Source organism: Taeniopygia guttata, chromosome 2 (assembly GCF_048771995.1).
Source record: "Taeniopygia guttata chromosome 2, bTaeGut7.mat, whole genome shotgun sequence".
Classification (NCBI taxonomy): Eukaryota; Metazoa; Chordata; class Aves; order Passeriformes; family Estrildidae; genus Taeniopygia; species Taeniopygia guttata.
Window position 1 is genome coordinate 9194370 of NC_133026.1, and position 15603 is coordinate 9209972.

Here is a 15603-nt window from a genome sequence, read left to right on the forward strand (position 1 = left end):
CAAAAAATAAAAGCATATGTTCATGTTGATAATAAGCCCCAGCTGGCCTCCTCCCCAGGCAGCTTCTGCAAACTTTCAGACACAGTTCTGTACTTCCAAAGGAATATCTAACATTCATATCCATCACACCATCACACACATCTACAGTGTGTGTATGTCCAAACCTGAGAGCTGCACCAGCACTAAAACACCTGCTTGCAAAGTAAGCTCCTAATTGTGCATCAAAACTACTCCATTTAGCCCAAGTCCTGCAAAGAATTCTGCCCCTACTTAAACTTATGCAGCTGGGTCCTTACTGCCTGTGGCAGGGGAAATGCATAAAGATTTAAGCATATTGGAGAACTGGGACACGTGTGGAATAGATTTCAATGGAAAATTCATGGCACTTGGTGTTAGATCCTTTCTGATCTGGAGAATGACAATGAATTCTGGCTACACTCTTCAGGCCCTCTGAAAATCACTGAATTCTTGGCAGTAACTTAGTTACACAGACCAGGCATTAAAATATGAATACTTTGCCCTGAGGTTCTCAGCATAATTTTCAGATAAACTATTCCTTAGCAAGGCTTGTTTTACACATAAATGGCTTGAATATCCATGTACTAGATTTTAAATATTTTGAAATCAAGGTCCACTTACAGTGACTCAAGCACAACATACTTTTACACAAATTACATTTCAAGAAGTACAGGAAAACTTGTGACATAAATTCAACTTTCAAAAAGATGCTTAACTTACCTGCCAGAAGTCAGCCACAGTAGCAGGGAGAGGGCCCTGGGTGGCAATATATGCAGGGTTTCGGGGGTCATGGTCCATCTGGAATAAGGAAGAAGAACACAGACTGGATTTATTTAAAGGAAATCCCTTGGAGTGTTAGAGACAGAAAGTATGTGAGGGCAGAACAAAAAACTTCCTAAAAGACTGTCATATCCCTCCACCCTTTATTGGCAAGTAAAGTGTTTTATTTCTATTTGTAAGCTCAGAGGAGAAGTTTTCCCCCAAAAGACTGATGACACCAGATGAATATCAGCACACGTGATGAGCAATGTCCCATGTCCTCAACATGCAAAGAAAGATCATTTATGGTGGCTGACAAAGGCATTTATTTGAGATCAGTACTCATGGTTTCATAGCAACCTAGGAGCCTTTTGAAACATTTTTCTACACTGAATGTTAAGAATGCTCCACACATCTAAATATGTTCTCCATTTCCACCATGCGAGTCAAGGGCACATGTAACTAAAAACCAGCAAAAATGGGGAACAAATTCAGTTTCTGGCTTTTTCTGGTTAGCTGATTTATCTAAATGCATGGATTTGGCCTCAATGAAGGAAGTTCTGCTTAAAGACCTTAATTATTACGTTTAATTCAAAGAGCAGAAAATTCACTGAGCAGAGAAAATAAAGAATCTAAGAAACAAAGCCATCAGGAGTAAATAGGATTAGTGTGTTACAATGAATGTTTTTGAACTGATGGGTGGTTTTCTTGGTTCTAAATCTTAGGACCCATTCTGCTGAAAAAGAAGATCTGTTGATAGGATTAAAAAACAAACAAACTCATTCTAACCCTGAACTGGGCAGGACAAAACTTTGAACATAAAGAAAAGAGACCCATTTCAGCTCTGAGATGTGTGGGTGTGACTCAGTGACACTGAAGTCGGTAAGAGTTAACTTATACTCATGTAGCTGAAGGCAGAATTTGTCTCAATACACAGTTCTGTTCTATAAGTAAAGATCTGAATAAGAATGAATGTGAGTCACATTTGCATTAACAGGCATCTCCTGAATTTATTCATAGCTTATCAAAATTTTCAGTGATGGTACATGTCAGCGTAAAAAAGGCACCTCATAATTATGTGCAACATAAAAGAGGGAAGAACCATAAAAGAACAGATGTAAGTTATTCTAACAGAACAACAATATGATGAATGTTGTAAAAAGGAAAAGAACACTTTTATGTTTCTAATTTTCTGATGTATAATTAAGCTGGACTTAATATTAAAATTCTCCATGACAACACAACACAGGTAAAAGTCACTGAATCCATTTAGACTAAAAGCTTACTTCTGATTCATCACCCATAGTTACAAAAAAACCTTGACCAGGATGTCTGTAATACCATCATTTTATTCCAAGTTTCATTGGGATGCTTCTCTTATCAGCAAATATATCTTCCCAACAAGCAACTGCTCACTAGAAATGTCAACCTTGCTTTCTTTGCCTTTTGACAAAAGCAATTCTAATAGCAGCACATTTACTACTGTGGGTATTTTAACACCAATGAAAACTAGCTTTCTTCAGAAATTAGTACTAATAAAAAAGCCCTTAGGAAAAATTTCAAAAGGTGTTTTTTTTTTTTTTTTTTTTTTTTTTTTTTTTTTGTTGTGCTTTGCTTTGTTTTGTAAGAATTGAGACCCTGAACTAAACACAGCTGAAAACAACAGCAAATGTGATCAAGCAAAGTCAAGCTTACAAGCAGGGGGGAATTTTATTTTCGGTTACAGTTGAAATAATTTGTTGTTGTCTTGTTTTGAATCCCAAAGATCTACAAGATTTAAATTTGTGGTGAAATGATTTCCTATGCTGGAACTAAAAATCTTAACTTAGAAAAACTGACCTACACCAAGGAGGATATGCTACTCCCAGAGGAAATTGTTGTGGGCTGCATCCACTCAGAAATGATGCCACTTCTCCACAGGCTAGAGCTTGGCTTGGAAATGTAACCAACAGTAAATACACCAAATTTTAGAAAAAATGACATTTACTTTGAATTCTTCCTAAATGAATTTTTTTTTAATGTAGATATGCCCGAAAACAAAGGCAGAAGAAATCAAGGATGATGCAAATAGTGCTGTCATGGAGGAAATACGTCTCAACATTCAGCTGATAAATCAGGACTAGGCCAATCTTGGTGTTTCAGCATTAATCAACCTCTGTCACAAAGGTGCTGTTGGAACGTGGCAAACATTACAATAAGCACAGAGTGGTGAAGTATATCAGCAGTTTAACAATAATTCAAAAGACAATTACAATTATTACATTCCAAGCACATTGTGTTGCACAGAAAACAATTATGAGCAGAAACTCTTCTTGCTTGGAGCAAATAGAAAATGGCAGAAAATGCTATCACACTATTAAATGATCTTTAACTGAACAAAAATAAGAGCAAAGTTTACACTTATTAAATGAAATTCTTGGTTTCATCAATTTTGTATTACATGCACTGTTTAAAAAACCATGGATTTCAAGAAAACTGTGAAAAATCCCTAGTCTGGTCACATTCAATTTAATATGAGTAGGTGATGGCAAGAGACAGTTCTTGAATGTTTTTGCTTTGTTCTTTCTTATTCTCCCAAGGTCAGCAAGAACACCAAGGGCATCTTAATCTATCAAAGTTAACAGAAGTTTGAATAAAGAAATAACATCAGTAATAGGTTTTAAACTAGCTAATCAAGGATCAAGTAAAAGGCTTTTTTTTTTTTAATGTCAGTAGTCATTATCTTCTTTCAAGGATCCCTCAGATTTCTCACTTCAGGAAAATAAAATAGAAAATTATTTTCTTCTCTAGAGAAGAATGGAGAACTCCAGACTCCATACAATCAAGTATTACAACAAAATTTGATTGTTTGCTAACATTTTACATCACAACAACCTTCAGAAATCAACCTAATAATAATTGTTCAAAAAGAACATGATTTCCCCCTCTATTTCCCCATCAAAGCACCAAGTTCACGAGGCTTACATCAGAATGGGATTGAACAGCCATTGTTGGAAACTAAAACCTGCAATTATTACAACTGTTCTGCTATGGTGGAATTCTCGTTTTGTGCTGCAGTACAGCAAAGGCAAATCTGGTGATAATGTTTCAATCTATTTTTCCATAATTTTATGTTAGGGGTCAAGGGTTACTATAACTGGCCATGAAATTGATTGTACTGATTTCCATCACTCCCAGTATCAAAAGCAAATGAAAAGAAAAATGAGAAGCACTGAGATTTTTTCTTAGAAAGGAAAAACTAGAGCAAACTTTAGTGTCACAACTTCTGTTTTCCTACAGGGCTTTGTAGTATAAGCTGACTTACAGTACCCTAAAGTAGGAAAATATATGAAGAACATTATCACAACGATAACATCTTGTTAATATCAGACCAGAATTCCACCTTTGCTTCACTGCAGAATAAAAGCTGGTTCTTCCCATAAGAGTTCTATTATCCAGCTGCCTTATTCTAAGACTTTGCAAGAATTCCCTGAAGAATGCTGAATTTTGTTGAGTTTTTGATAGAGATTGTGCTGTTGCATGATTTCACTGATAATGCTGATGAAATACAGAAAAATCAATACATTGTGGGAGTAAATCCTTGAGAGTGGTACATGTAGATTCGTGTTAAGCAGTCTTGTAAAACTGCAAACTGAAGTAAAAGTGTCAATAGGCATCAGTGACCATTTTGAAATTTTATGTAAATAATAATACTGATGAATTCTTTCCCTTTACCTTCCCTTTCAGCTTGTCAGATCTTTAATTTCCACAGGGTGAGATGTGGTCTCAGTCACACCATATTTACCTTCCTTTAGAGCCTCTGAGTCCATCTGAGAAATTCCTGAATCATGAGATCAGAATGAAATCCAGTGTAGACCAAATATGACAGAAAGGAAGTTGAAATCTGATTAACACCTTAAAAATTGGTATGGATTCAAGCTTCTGTGTGGCTTCCAGACTTAATGTGTTTACAATACCAAGAAAATTAACTTCCATGCATATATTTATTACACAAAGTATAGACAGTCTTTAAACAAGAAGTGTATTTGTTTTTGCAAAAGAAAGCATATTCTGCAAATGCAGATGAATTTTGTAATCATTCACCTCAGCATTAAAATTAAAAAGGTACACTAGTCCTCATCTTCATGTTTGAATTAAAATTTAAAACAATTTTTTTAATCCTTCCTTTTAAGCCCCTAATGGAATGAAAGAAGCAAATCTGGTTGCCTATGCCATTATGAATTTCAGAGTCTATTCTTGCTGATGAAATTTGTATGCTGTATTTGAACAAACTGTCATGCTAATGACATTCCTCAGTCTGGTGTCTTCAATAATAAGCAAACTGAGTTTTTAAATGTAGTTGATGGGATTTTTCTCTCTCAGACACCCTATGAGGAAAAACAGAATTTCCCATTTACTTTCATGACCTCTGATTTAAAAGCAAAGATTGCACATTATTTACTAGTGGATGATTTTCCTGAAATTTAATGAGGACTAAGTACAAATATGACAGAAGTAATTATCACAGTTTTATTCTGCACAGTCAGGGTCTCCTTGTGCTGTAATTGCAAGCCTTTCATTCAGCTGCCTATACCAGAGTTATTATCATAGTATTTTATGTTATTTCAGAGAGGAGGGAAACAGATTTCTACCTCACTTTTACCCTGCAAATTTATCCTAAGGACTCATTTTGCCTAAATAAAAGACATATGGGAAGAACTTGGACTAAATCTTTCCAGATTCTCTTCACCCATTCCCAGCTGCTCTGAGGCCACCAATATAACCTCAGTTTTCACATCCTACTGTGAAGTATTGAGGTATTGAGGGGGGGCAGCATTTTTTAAAAGGAAGAAACATGTGGGCAGGTGGCCAGCTCATTGTCTAGCACAGGGATTTTTTTACAATGTGCTGCTGCACTCATTTAGACTTCAGTGAAGGTTGAGTGAGCCCCAGCTGGAGACTGGACCACTGACCCAGAAGCTGGAGATACCCAGCAACATGTACAGGACTGGCAGCCTCCCTCCCTGAAGCTCAAATAGAATTACTTTATTTTACACTCTTCCTGCACCAGACAGCTCCCACACACAGGGAGGAAAAAGGCTCTTCCAGTCAGTTCATCCCATACTGATCTTCTGCTATCAAGGCCCATCTCACAACAGTGCTCACTCCTCAGCCAGGCACTGCAAGGAGAAATGCACCAGCAGCATCACTGTATTGACAGGATAATTACTGAGGTTATTTAAGTTGAAACTGTCTGAAGGAAAGAAATGGTAGGATTTTTGCAAGAGTGAGTGAAAGCAGTTGTGCTGATACTCCACATCCACTATGTGCTTTCATGGACACTCACTAAATGTGTGCCTGCTGCCAGGAAAGATCTCAAGCAAACAGCAGTAGAAATAGCACATATGTCCAGCTTAGGCTTCAATATCTGTATAAACACAGTAAATATTGCAGAATCAAGTGCCCAATTCAGTATTGCAGTAGGCATTTGAAGTGGGGAGGACAAGGACTCTGCCACTTTTATATTCGACCTCATTATACAAAAACTACACCAGATTAACAAATATGTTTACACTAATCTGAGGACATTTAATTTGGCTCAAAATTCAGCAGTTTGAAGGGAATCCTTCCATACCATGGACATGCAAAGCAGGGATTTTGGCCTATCAGCCCCACACTGCGTCATCTCCACGAAACATAGTTTGATCGATTGCTTTCAAAATAGCAAAATGACTACTGGCTAAATGGAGCAAACTCATGTAACTAACTGGAGCATCTCTTTCCTTGGAACAACAGGTCTACACAAATGTCAGCTGTGGCATTCTCTCCTTACAGTAGGGTCTCTATCCTACTATGAAGAAGAAGAACTTGAAATTTTTTCTTGGCAGTTTTTCTTGGCTGTGCAAGTTACTGGGCACTAATCCCAATCTAATGAAACACTTATTTCTGGGCATAGAAGTATTTCTGTAAGAGATACAAAGACAGCCATAAGAATTTTTGGTTCATCAGCGTGACTTGTTGTACTGAACAGAACTCTTGAGTCTGGGAAAACAACAAAAAAAAAGAAATATGTTCTAACTCTGCAGAAAGACCCTTATTAAGAGCTGGATGGAAAGGCAAGATTACAGCCCTTTGTGAAAACACAAGAAAGCTGTGGGAGTTTACGTGCTTGCATGAGCTTTGGGAATCCTGACAAAGCAAACCTCTTCCCAGTTTTGTCAGTGGGATATCCTAGTCCTGTTCCTTCACTTACAACACTACTTAATCTAATACTTTACTCTTCAGTGTAATTAAAGAAACAGGTACACGATAATCCAAAGTTACAATTGCAACAGACATATACATACATGCAAGAATTCACCCCCTTCTCCAGCCAAAATTGTGTACTAAAACTAGTTAAGCTGTGTCTACACAGACCTTTGGGCAGGTTGCAGAAGTCCAGTAAAAACCCAGCAGTTGTACAACACTGAACCCCACCTAGCACTGTCTACAGATGCTGTAATTCCACTTTGATACCACGTTGTTGCCATGTGAATTACAACCAAGCTCTTGCAAGAATACAATATCTCACTCCCAGTTATCACCTCCCACTCCTGTCCTTCCCACAAAACCTCTCAGTTTCTACTGTCAGATGAAGGCTTGACCAAACATAACTCACCAGCTGGGTCCTGAAGACACAAACAGAGCACTGAAGCCCTGGAGCTGGACCTCTGTGTATGATTTTACAAGCAGGATGCACATTCCTTGGAACATGGCCTGTGATCCCCTGATCCTGGTGCCAGACACAGCTTGGTCTAAAGACATACCTAAAAGCAGTCTAAAAACTCTAATCTGTGCCTATCTACCCTTGTCCTCTGAAATAGAAACTGGCAATCCCTCAACATGCAGGTACTTTGGTTTCCCCTCTATCCTAAGCCAAAGACAAAAACATCCCAAAGGTGGTTTTTTTTTTGGCTTCTGTGTGTTTTTTAACTCTTTGAATAAAGCACTTTTATGTGTTGAAGGAAATTAAGCTTTGAACTCTGCTGAAACAAAGATCAGGGAACACTTTTTATGTAGCTGCTGCATGTTTTTTTTTAAGGGAAAAAAAGTATTATCAACAACATTGGAAGTAAGCAGCCTGTAATTTCATGCTGTTGCAAATTGTTAGCTGCCTTGCCCACACAAAGTCATTTAACTGGGGGAGTGATACTCCCCAGGAAAATGCACCAGTAATGGCAAATACAGCCCACTGCAGTGGGATCTTATTTTCCAACCTTAGTTCTTTCTCACAGTTGCCCTGTAATAACTTTTTGGCGCCTAAATAATGTGAATAAGAACTGTGAGAAAAAGTGGCTGCAATACCAGCAGTCCCACAAGGTCAAGGACACAGTGCCTTTTCCCCCCTCCACTTGGATATCCTGACACTTCCATTGAGATGCTTTGGCAGGGCAATGCCACTGGCATTACTGTACCTGTTCAGTGTCTGCAAATAGAGACCTTTTCTCCCTGTCACCTTTCATGGACAAGAAGAGGACTCACATTAACTCACACAGTCATGGGAAATGGCAGCTGGGCAACACTGGAGTATCTGGACACAAAAATTGGACTGGCCTACTTTGCAGTTGGAATGAATACTCAGGGGCTAGGGGATCCTGCTCTTGCTCTCAAAACAGCAAGCTCAGAGAAGAACCAGGAGAGCTACAGAACCACCAGACTGTGCCTCACTAGGTCAACAGAATAAGAGAGGAAATGTCACTTCCTAATGCAGAAGAAGAACAGAAGTCTGCGGAGCTCAGCTCTCCAGCCTACAGAAACCATTCCTCCTACTGTAGCTAGTAGGACAATGCAAAAAAGAACAAGCTATTTTTACCTCTCAGGAGAAGGAAAAGCTCCATCAAAGTAAAGCACTGAATTTTATAATCTGTAAGTTAATAATATCTAATATCAAGTACAGAAAAACTGACAGTATTACAAGAACGAGGGTTATCTAGTGACTTTTTCTTAGTAAATAAACTTCAAGGATTGTATACATATATATTTCTCTTCAATTTGAAAGGACAGGCTGCAGCACCAGCATTGTGAGGTACTCAACACCTAAGATTAGCAGTGAGGTGCCTGGAGTGACCCTATTTTGACAACAAGGAATGGCAAGGATCAACTATTTGGAATACTTCTCATAAATTACCATACTTACAATTGGACTGGCATTGATGTAGTCTGAATTGTCGTGGCTACTTTCACCTTTCAGACATATCCTGGAATGGTCATCTGCAAAGGAGAAAACAAGAGAAGAGAGTTTCTACACCAGTATTCTACACATTTTATGTTAGACAATTCAAAGCCAGAATAATGTGCTTTTCAAGACAGGAAAATAAAAGAAAGGATATTTCCTTCTGACTCCCAACCTAGACATAGGGTTGATACAGCCACAGTAACACAGCCTGACTCAGGAATGAAACAATGGGATGGTATCACAAAGCCTGTGTCCATGAGTTGCACTGTGATGCGCTACAACCTCTCATAGGAAAAAAGAAAATCTCTTCTGTTCAGTGAGTTTAAGATTTAAACTAGGCAAAGCACTAAAACCCCCCAGTATTATAGCAAACATTCCTGTGCTTGCAGGGTCATGGAAGAGGGAAGCTGATGGGACTTTGTCCATCTGGCTTCCCTAAAATAGGAACAGCAGGGACCTGTCCTGGTCAAAGACCAGTGCTGTGTGGTGTTCCACTAGTGACATGGGGAGACCATATGACTTGGAGATGATCATGGGAGAGGAAAAATGCCAACAATTTCATTTAAAGTACAACTGAAGCACACACAGACATCTTACACTTCAGACACCAGTAAAGAAAACAGCAGTTCTGGACATAGGAGACTCACTCATCACTCACTTTGCCCATCATCCCAATTATCACTTTTTAACTTGGAATTTTACTGGTGATAGCTCAATTATATTTAAAGCTGGTATACCCCAAACTCTAGTCCTTGTTTTGTTTTATAATTATCTCTACATCAGAACACGTATAATGGATGGGTTTTATTTGTCTGTATTCAGGCAGAGACAATGCAGATATCTGCATCTCTTCCAATCATCCAGACTCGCTTTCTGTTATGAGAAAAGAAATGTTTCTATGTGATGAATCATTTCATCCTGTTTTAGCTCTCACAAACAGGCCAAATTGTGTTCAAGAAATGCCATTTCTTTCTACTGATTGAAAAAAGAAAGCCCAGACCACACTCAGATAATTTTAGAGATGTTTAAGTCTACATAAGAATCCCAAACAACTTGTACCTGATATATAACCAGCACAATTTATACTCCTCAGGAAACCTATCCTGCACAGTATATGGTAGAAAGAGGTTGTGGAGCTGCCCTTTCTGTAACCCTCTATAGCTGAACACAGATACTGATGTTTTGAGAGGGTTGAGGATCTTTCTACTGATTTTTCAAATAGACAAAATAAGAGAACATTGTGTAGTGGCCTGAGACACCACTTAACACCAGGATTTCAAGTTGGCTGTTAAATAACAATCATTATTTTAATAATGAGGAATAATAAATGAATTATAAACATTCTAAGGACCATGCAGAAAGGTAGAGACAGAGAGTTTGGGCTCTACTTAGCTTTATTCAACAGTAATGCCATGGCAGTTTAATAGATGAGCGAGACAAAGGGATGTTTGTAAGGGTGTTGTTTATAGTCACTCAATCTCACCCAACAGTGTCAGCCATCTTCTCATGGAATAAGATTAGTGATGAAAAAGTCATGTCAAATAACTGAAACATTATTCTTTACTATTCACATAAAATTACTTTCCCTGCTGAGGTTTGAGGATGACGAAGACAGGACAGGGAACATGCTCATGTACATTTTTCATTTCCATCCCACTTTGGCACCACTGCACAAAAAAATCCAAAATATAAACAAGAACTTTTGACACCTGAGATCTTGGGCTACCCAATATTTTTTACAGGAGGCTTTGCAATGAGCAATGTCACAGAGTGCTTGAAGAATTGCAGCTCTGAAACCTCCTGGCTTTGCAGGAGGCACACAGGTTACATGCAGTAAATGTGGTCTCTCACATACCTTAAGCTAAGCAAGCACTCAGGATAAGCCCTGTTCATTGAATAGCAAAAGTGTTTGAACTAATCACCAAAGGAAACGTGTGAAATGTTTTCAGAGGATGAAGGAGAGAGAGCAGACAGTGATTCATCAGTACTTAGCAAACAGATGTCAGGGTGACTCTCCAGTAAGAGTCAGGTGTGAGATCAGTAACTTATGGATCTTTTTTTTCCAAAACATAGTGTTTTCTCCAGACCCTCTGATTTAGTGTGCCATGCCATTATCTTGCAGTCTTGGAGGGCTTATCAGAGGGCAAGACGTGCTAAGGCTTTGGTAGTGAAAAGGTGTTGAGACTTTGTGTTTGCTCTTAGAAAAAAGAAGTGTACAAAAAAGGTTGTACATGTTTTTCTGCGTATTTCAAGAGTTTGCACCCATGTGTGTTTCCATTGCAGCATCAAACGTTCGTATTGACAATGAACAGATTGTGCTTGTCTATGCCTCTTATCACCTCAAAGCTTCTAGGAACTAGCAAATAGCTCTTCTGAAACAGGCAGGGGAAGAAGAAAACGAAAAAAAACTCGAAAGAGTACCATGGACACAGATTGTTATGTTAACAATGAGCAACTATGGGGAAATGCCGAATGTACAGGTTTTTTTTTGTTTTGTTTTTTTTTGCAAACTGCATATTGATTATAAGAGAAGCAGGAAAAGCAGGAAATACAAGTAAGGAAGGTATGTCAGAAAAGGAGAGGAGAGGAGAGGAGAGGAGAGGAGAGGAGAGGAGAGGAGAGGAGAGGAGAGGAGAGGAGAGGAGAGGAGAGGAGAGGAGAGGAGAGGAGAGGAGAGGAGAGGAGAGGAGAGGAGAGGAGAGGAGAGGAGAGGAGAGGAGAGGAGAGGAGAGGAGAGGAGAGGAGAGGAGAGGAGAGGAGAGGAGAGGAGAGGAGAGGAGAGGAGAGGAGAGGAGAGGAGAGGAGAGGAGAGGAGAGGAGAGGAGAGGAGAGGAGAGGAGAGGAGAGGAGAGGAGAGGAGAGGGGAGAGGAGAGGAGAGGAGAGGAGAGGAGAGGAGAGGAGAGGAGAGGAGAGGAGAGGAGAGGAGAGGAGAGGAGAGGAGAGGAGAGGAGAGGAGAGGAGAGGAGAGGAGAGGAGAGGAGAGGAGAGGAGAGGAGAGGAGAGGAGAGGAGAGGAGAGGAGAGGAGAGGAGAGGAGAGGAGAGGAGAGGAGAGGAGAGGAGAGGAGAGGAGAGGAGAGGAGAGGAGAGGAGAGGAGAGGAGAGGAGAGGAGAGGAGAGGAGAGGAGAGGAGAGGAGAGGAGAGGAGAGGAGAGGAGAGGAGAGGAGAGGAGAGGAGAGGAGAGGAGAGGAGAGGAGAGGAGAGGAGAGGAGAGGAGAGGAGAGGAGAGGAGAGGAGAGGAGAGGAGAGGAGAGGAGAGGAGAGGAGAGGAGAGGAGAGGAGAGGAGAGGAGAGGAGAGGAGAGGAGAGGAGAGGAGAGGAGAGGAGAGGAGAGGAGAGGAGAGGAGAGGAGAGGAGAGGAGAGGAGAGGAGAGGAGAGGAGAGGAGAGGAGAGGAGAGGAGAGGAGAGGAGAGGAGAGGAGAGGAGAGGAGAGGAGAGGAGAGGAGAGGAGAGGAGAGGAGAGGAGAGGAGAGGAGAGGAGAGGAGAGGAGAGGAGAGGAGAGGAGAGGAGAGGAGAGGAGAGGAGAGACTGAAAAATCCATGTTTTGGTGTCTACACATAGATATCTTCATGTGAGGTGGTTAATGGAGCTTGATTTAGGTGGCTAAACATGAACATGGACTGTTTGAGAAACTGTAGGGTAGATGAGACATCGAACAAGGAAAACAGACAGGACACAAGACGCCAAGACTTTTACCCAATTAGAACAGCATCTGAAGCTCACACAGGATACACAGTGGCATCCTAAATCTCTTCATTTCACAATAAACCAAATACCAACTCTGGCCACTGCACAGCTCTCCTGATGTCACTGCACTGACTGGCTCCTCCCTGGCTGTATCAGGGGCTTTGACACCAGCCTCACATGGAGGCAGCTACATGGAGACACTTAAATTCAGGAATTCTGATCTACAGTGTCACAGACTCATGCCAAGTTTCTTCTGATATTTCAGAGTCCTAAAGACACTTGGGCTAGCAGGCAGAGGGTCACAAATCTCCCACAGGGCTGGTGTTATACCAACCAGTTCTGCCTGGGTACCTTGAGCACTTTAGGCATCTCAAACAACACTGGATTCCTGTGCTTAAATGACTTAGTCAAGCATAAAATGTCATTATGGTCTGAATTATTATCTGAATAATTATTATTAATTATTATTGACCAGTACTGAAGTAGTATGTCATCTCAATCTTTTACTTCTCTCTCAGTGGCTCTGCAACTTAATGAAGATCATTTTTGTTGTTTGATGGAGACTGAATGCTTGTAAAAGAAAGACTCACATTTTCCCTCTGTCTTTTGTTTCCTTTTAATCAGATACTTCTGAAGGAACAGAACAAATAAATATAAGGTTGAAAAAAAAGGAATATGGGCAAATTTAGGTTCTCTGAATCCAGGCATCACAGAAGAAGGCAATCAACCTGGCACACCCTGCCTCGATCATAATTTTCTTCCTTTTAGATTTAGACTGGTTTTTGTGGTGTTTTTTTTTTTTTTTTTGGTACAAAGCACTACACAGGACTCCACTGAATTAAGAAAGTGAAGAACTACTGAGAAATGAAAGTGGTGCAGCCTAAAGATTATGAAGAATCATAATCTGCTATTATCATTATTTTGCCTATAGATGATATGCAGAAATAGAACTTTTCTTTGCTCTGAACTGCTCAAGTTCATTCACTTCAAAGCACTATTTGCACATGCATCGATAACATGGATAATGCACACAACTCTCTGCTCAGGTGTTCCATCTCTGGTGCACAAGCCCAGGCTGTGCTCTTAAGGCAAACAAGACAGATCTGGGTGCATGTTCTGCCCCTAAATGCTTTGCTCTCCTTTAGAGGAAAGGCAACACAGAGATAAGCAAGTTGCTTAAATATATACCACGACCCATGGACATGACTGTGGTGGACAGTTTGCCAAAAGTTGTTTGCCAAATGTTTAAAATACCTGTATATATTCATGGTGTACATGAATAAAAACATACAGCATTGACTCTATTGAGATGGGTTTGTTTTTCAGAGATGCAAAAGGAGAAAAAAAATTGGAAAGCTTTTTTGAGCTGCTCATCTATTCATCAACAAAATAAGCATCACTAAATTATACCACTAAATATAAACACCATGTGCTCTAAATTATGGCAATCTGCTTCTTGATTGGATAAAAGGATACAGTTTTGTTAATCTAGAAGGTCCAGGTAACTTGAATTGTTAGTATTTTTTAAACTAGTAATTAGTTAAATGCAGTGTCAAGGTGTTCTGCTATCAAGTATTTTAAAAGCTGTTTGTATAGAAAACAGAAAAGTTAGGTACAAGAGTAATCTATGATAAAAAATTTTGATAATAATTAGATGAGTTATATAATCAGTAAAAAAATATTGTATTACTTCAAGACTGGTTCAGAAAGAAAACTACAAAGCAAATACAACATATTAAAGCTTCTTTGAAGCCTTTCTAAGAGGAAATCTTCTATGTGAATTGGCAATCTTGTTCTACCCTTGTTGAGGTGATTATGAATATGAAAGGGGTAAGGAAACACTAACAAGGCATTACTCAGTGAGAATACACTGAATGGAGCATAACAGCTCCGTAGAATATCAACAGCATATCAGGTTTGCTTCTTCATACATGATTAACCAAATCTACTGCTTTTTTGCTATAGTTTTAATGTCTAGCACACTTAAAAAAAAAGGTGGGCAAACTGGGTCTTCTCATCTTAGAGTCTAAAATAACCATCTCCTTATCAAAATTTAATATTGTTTAAACTCTATACCATACTTTCCACCCATCAACAAAGTACTAAGTAGTTCAAACATACATAAAATGACAGCTGTTTACCAGTGCACAGAAACTTCAGAAAGTGAAGGCAGATAATTTCGTGCAATTCAGTCAAAAAGGAAAATTCTCAGTGCACTAATATTTGTAATAGAAGTTTCCACATTGAAGAAACAAAGCAAATGTATCATTTTATCCTTTTAAATGTATTTAAATAGTTATAGTTAAAATGTCAGATAAATTGCAGTCACCCTATCCATGTCTAAATCTTCACCAAATCACTTTCAGGCAGCGCTGATTCGGTCTAGACCCAGATATGGGAATAACAGGCAAAACAATACCATGGAAGAAGCAATGGCAGAGAAACAAAGGCTGGTCAGTGCTGGCTGATGCATCCAGAGGTCCAATACGATGAAAAGAGACAGACAGATTACCTGTCACCGTCCCTGAGTGTATTTAAAAGACATGTATATGTGGTATTCAGAGATGTGGTTTAGTGGTGACCTGGCAGTGATGGGTTAACCACTGAACATGATGATCTCAGACATCTTTTCCAACCCAAATGATTCTATGACACCCAAGTTAAAAATCTCTGCTCTTTAGCACTGTCACAGCCATGATACCTCTGGATTTGGAGGTAGAAAAGTCTAGTCTGAAGTTTTCTATCTTATAGCTGAATGTACCATGGAGACACAGTTTCTACATCAGTCAAATAACCAGCACCAATTTCCGCCAACATCTGTAGCTCCCATACTGTCTTCTGTGGCAGCAACCAAAACCAGTCTAGCTTAATTTATGAGCAGGAACTTGAAATATCTTAAGATGGACTGACTGTAAGTCCATATTGATAGAAGACTTTAAGCAG

General features: G+C 39.4%; 1 protein-coding gene across 2 annotated transcripts in view; it reads right to left on the bottom strand.

The window, feature by feature from the left end:
* PTPRN2 (protein tyrosine phosphatase receptor type N2) overlaps window positions 1-15603 on the bottom strand; it is a 667249-nt gene that overhangs the window by 45625 nt on the left and 606021 nt on the right. For both annotated transcript variants that reach the window (XM_032747124.3, XM_072925319.1), the window contains 2 exons: window positions 8933-9006; window positions 739-816 (listed from right to left, as the gene is read on the bottom strand). In XM_032747124.3, coding sequence (XP_032603015.3) covers window positions 739-816; window positions 8933-9006 — 152 coding nt within the window. The remainder of the gene's footprint in view (window positions 1-738; window positions 817-8932; window positions 9007-15603) is intronic.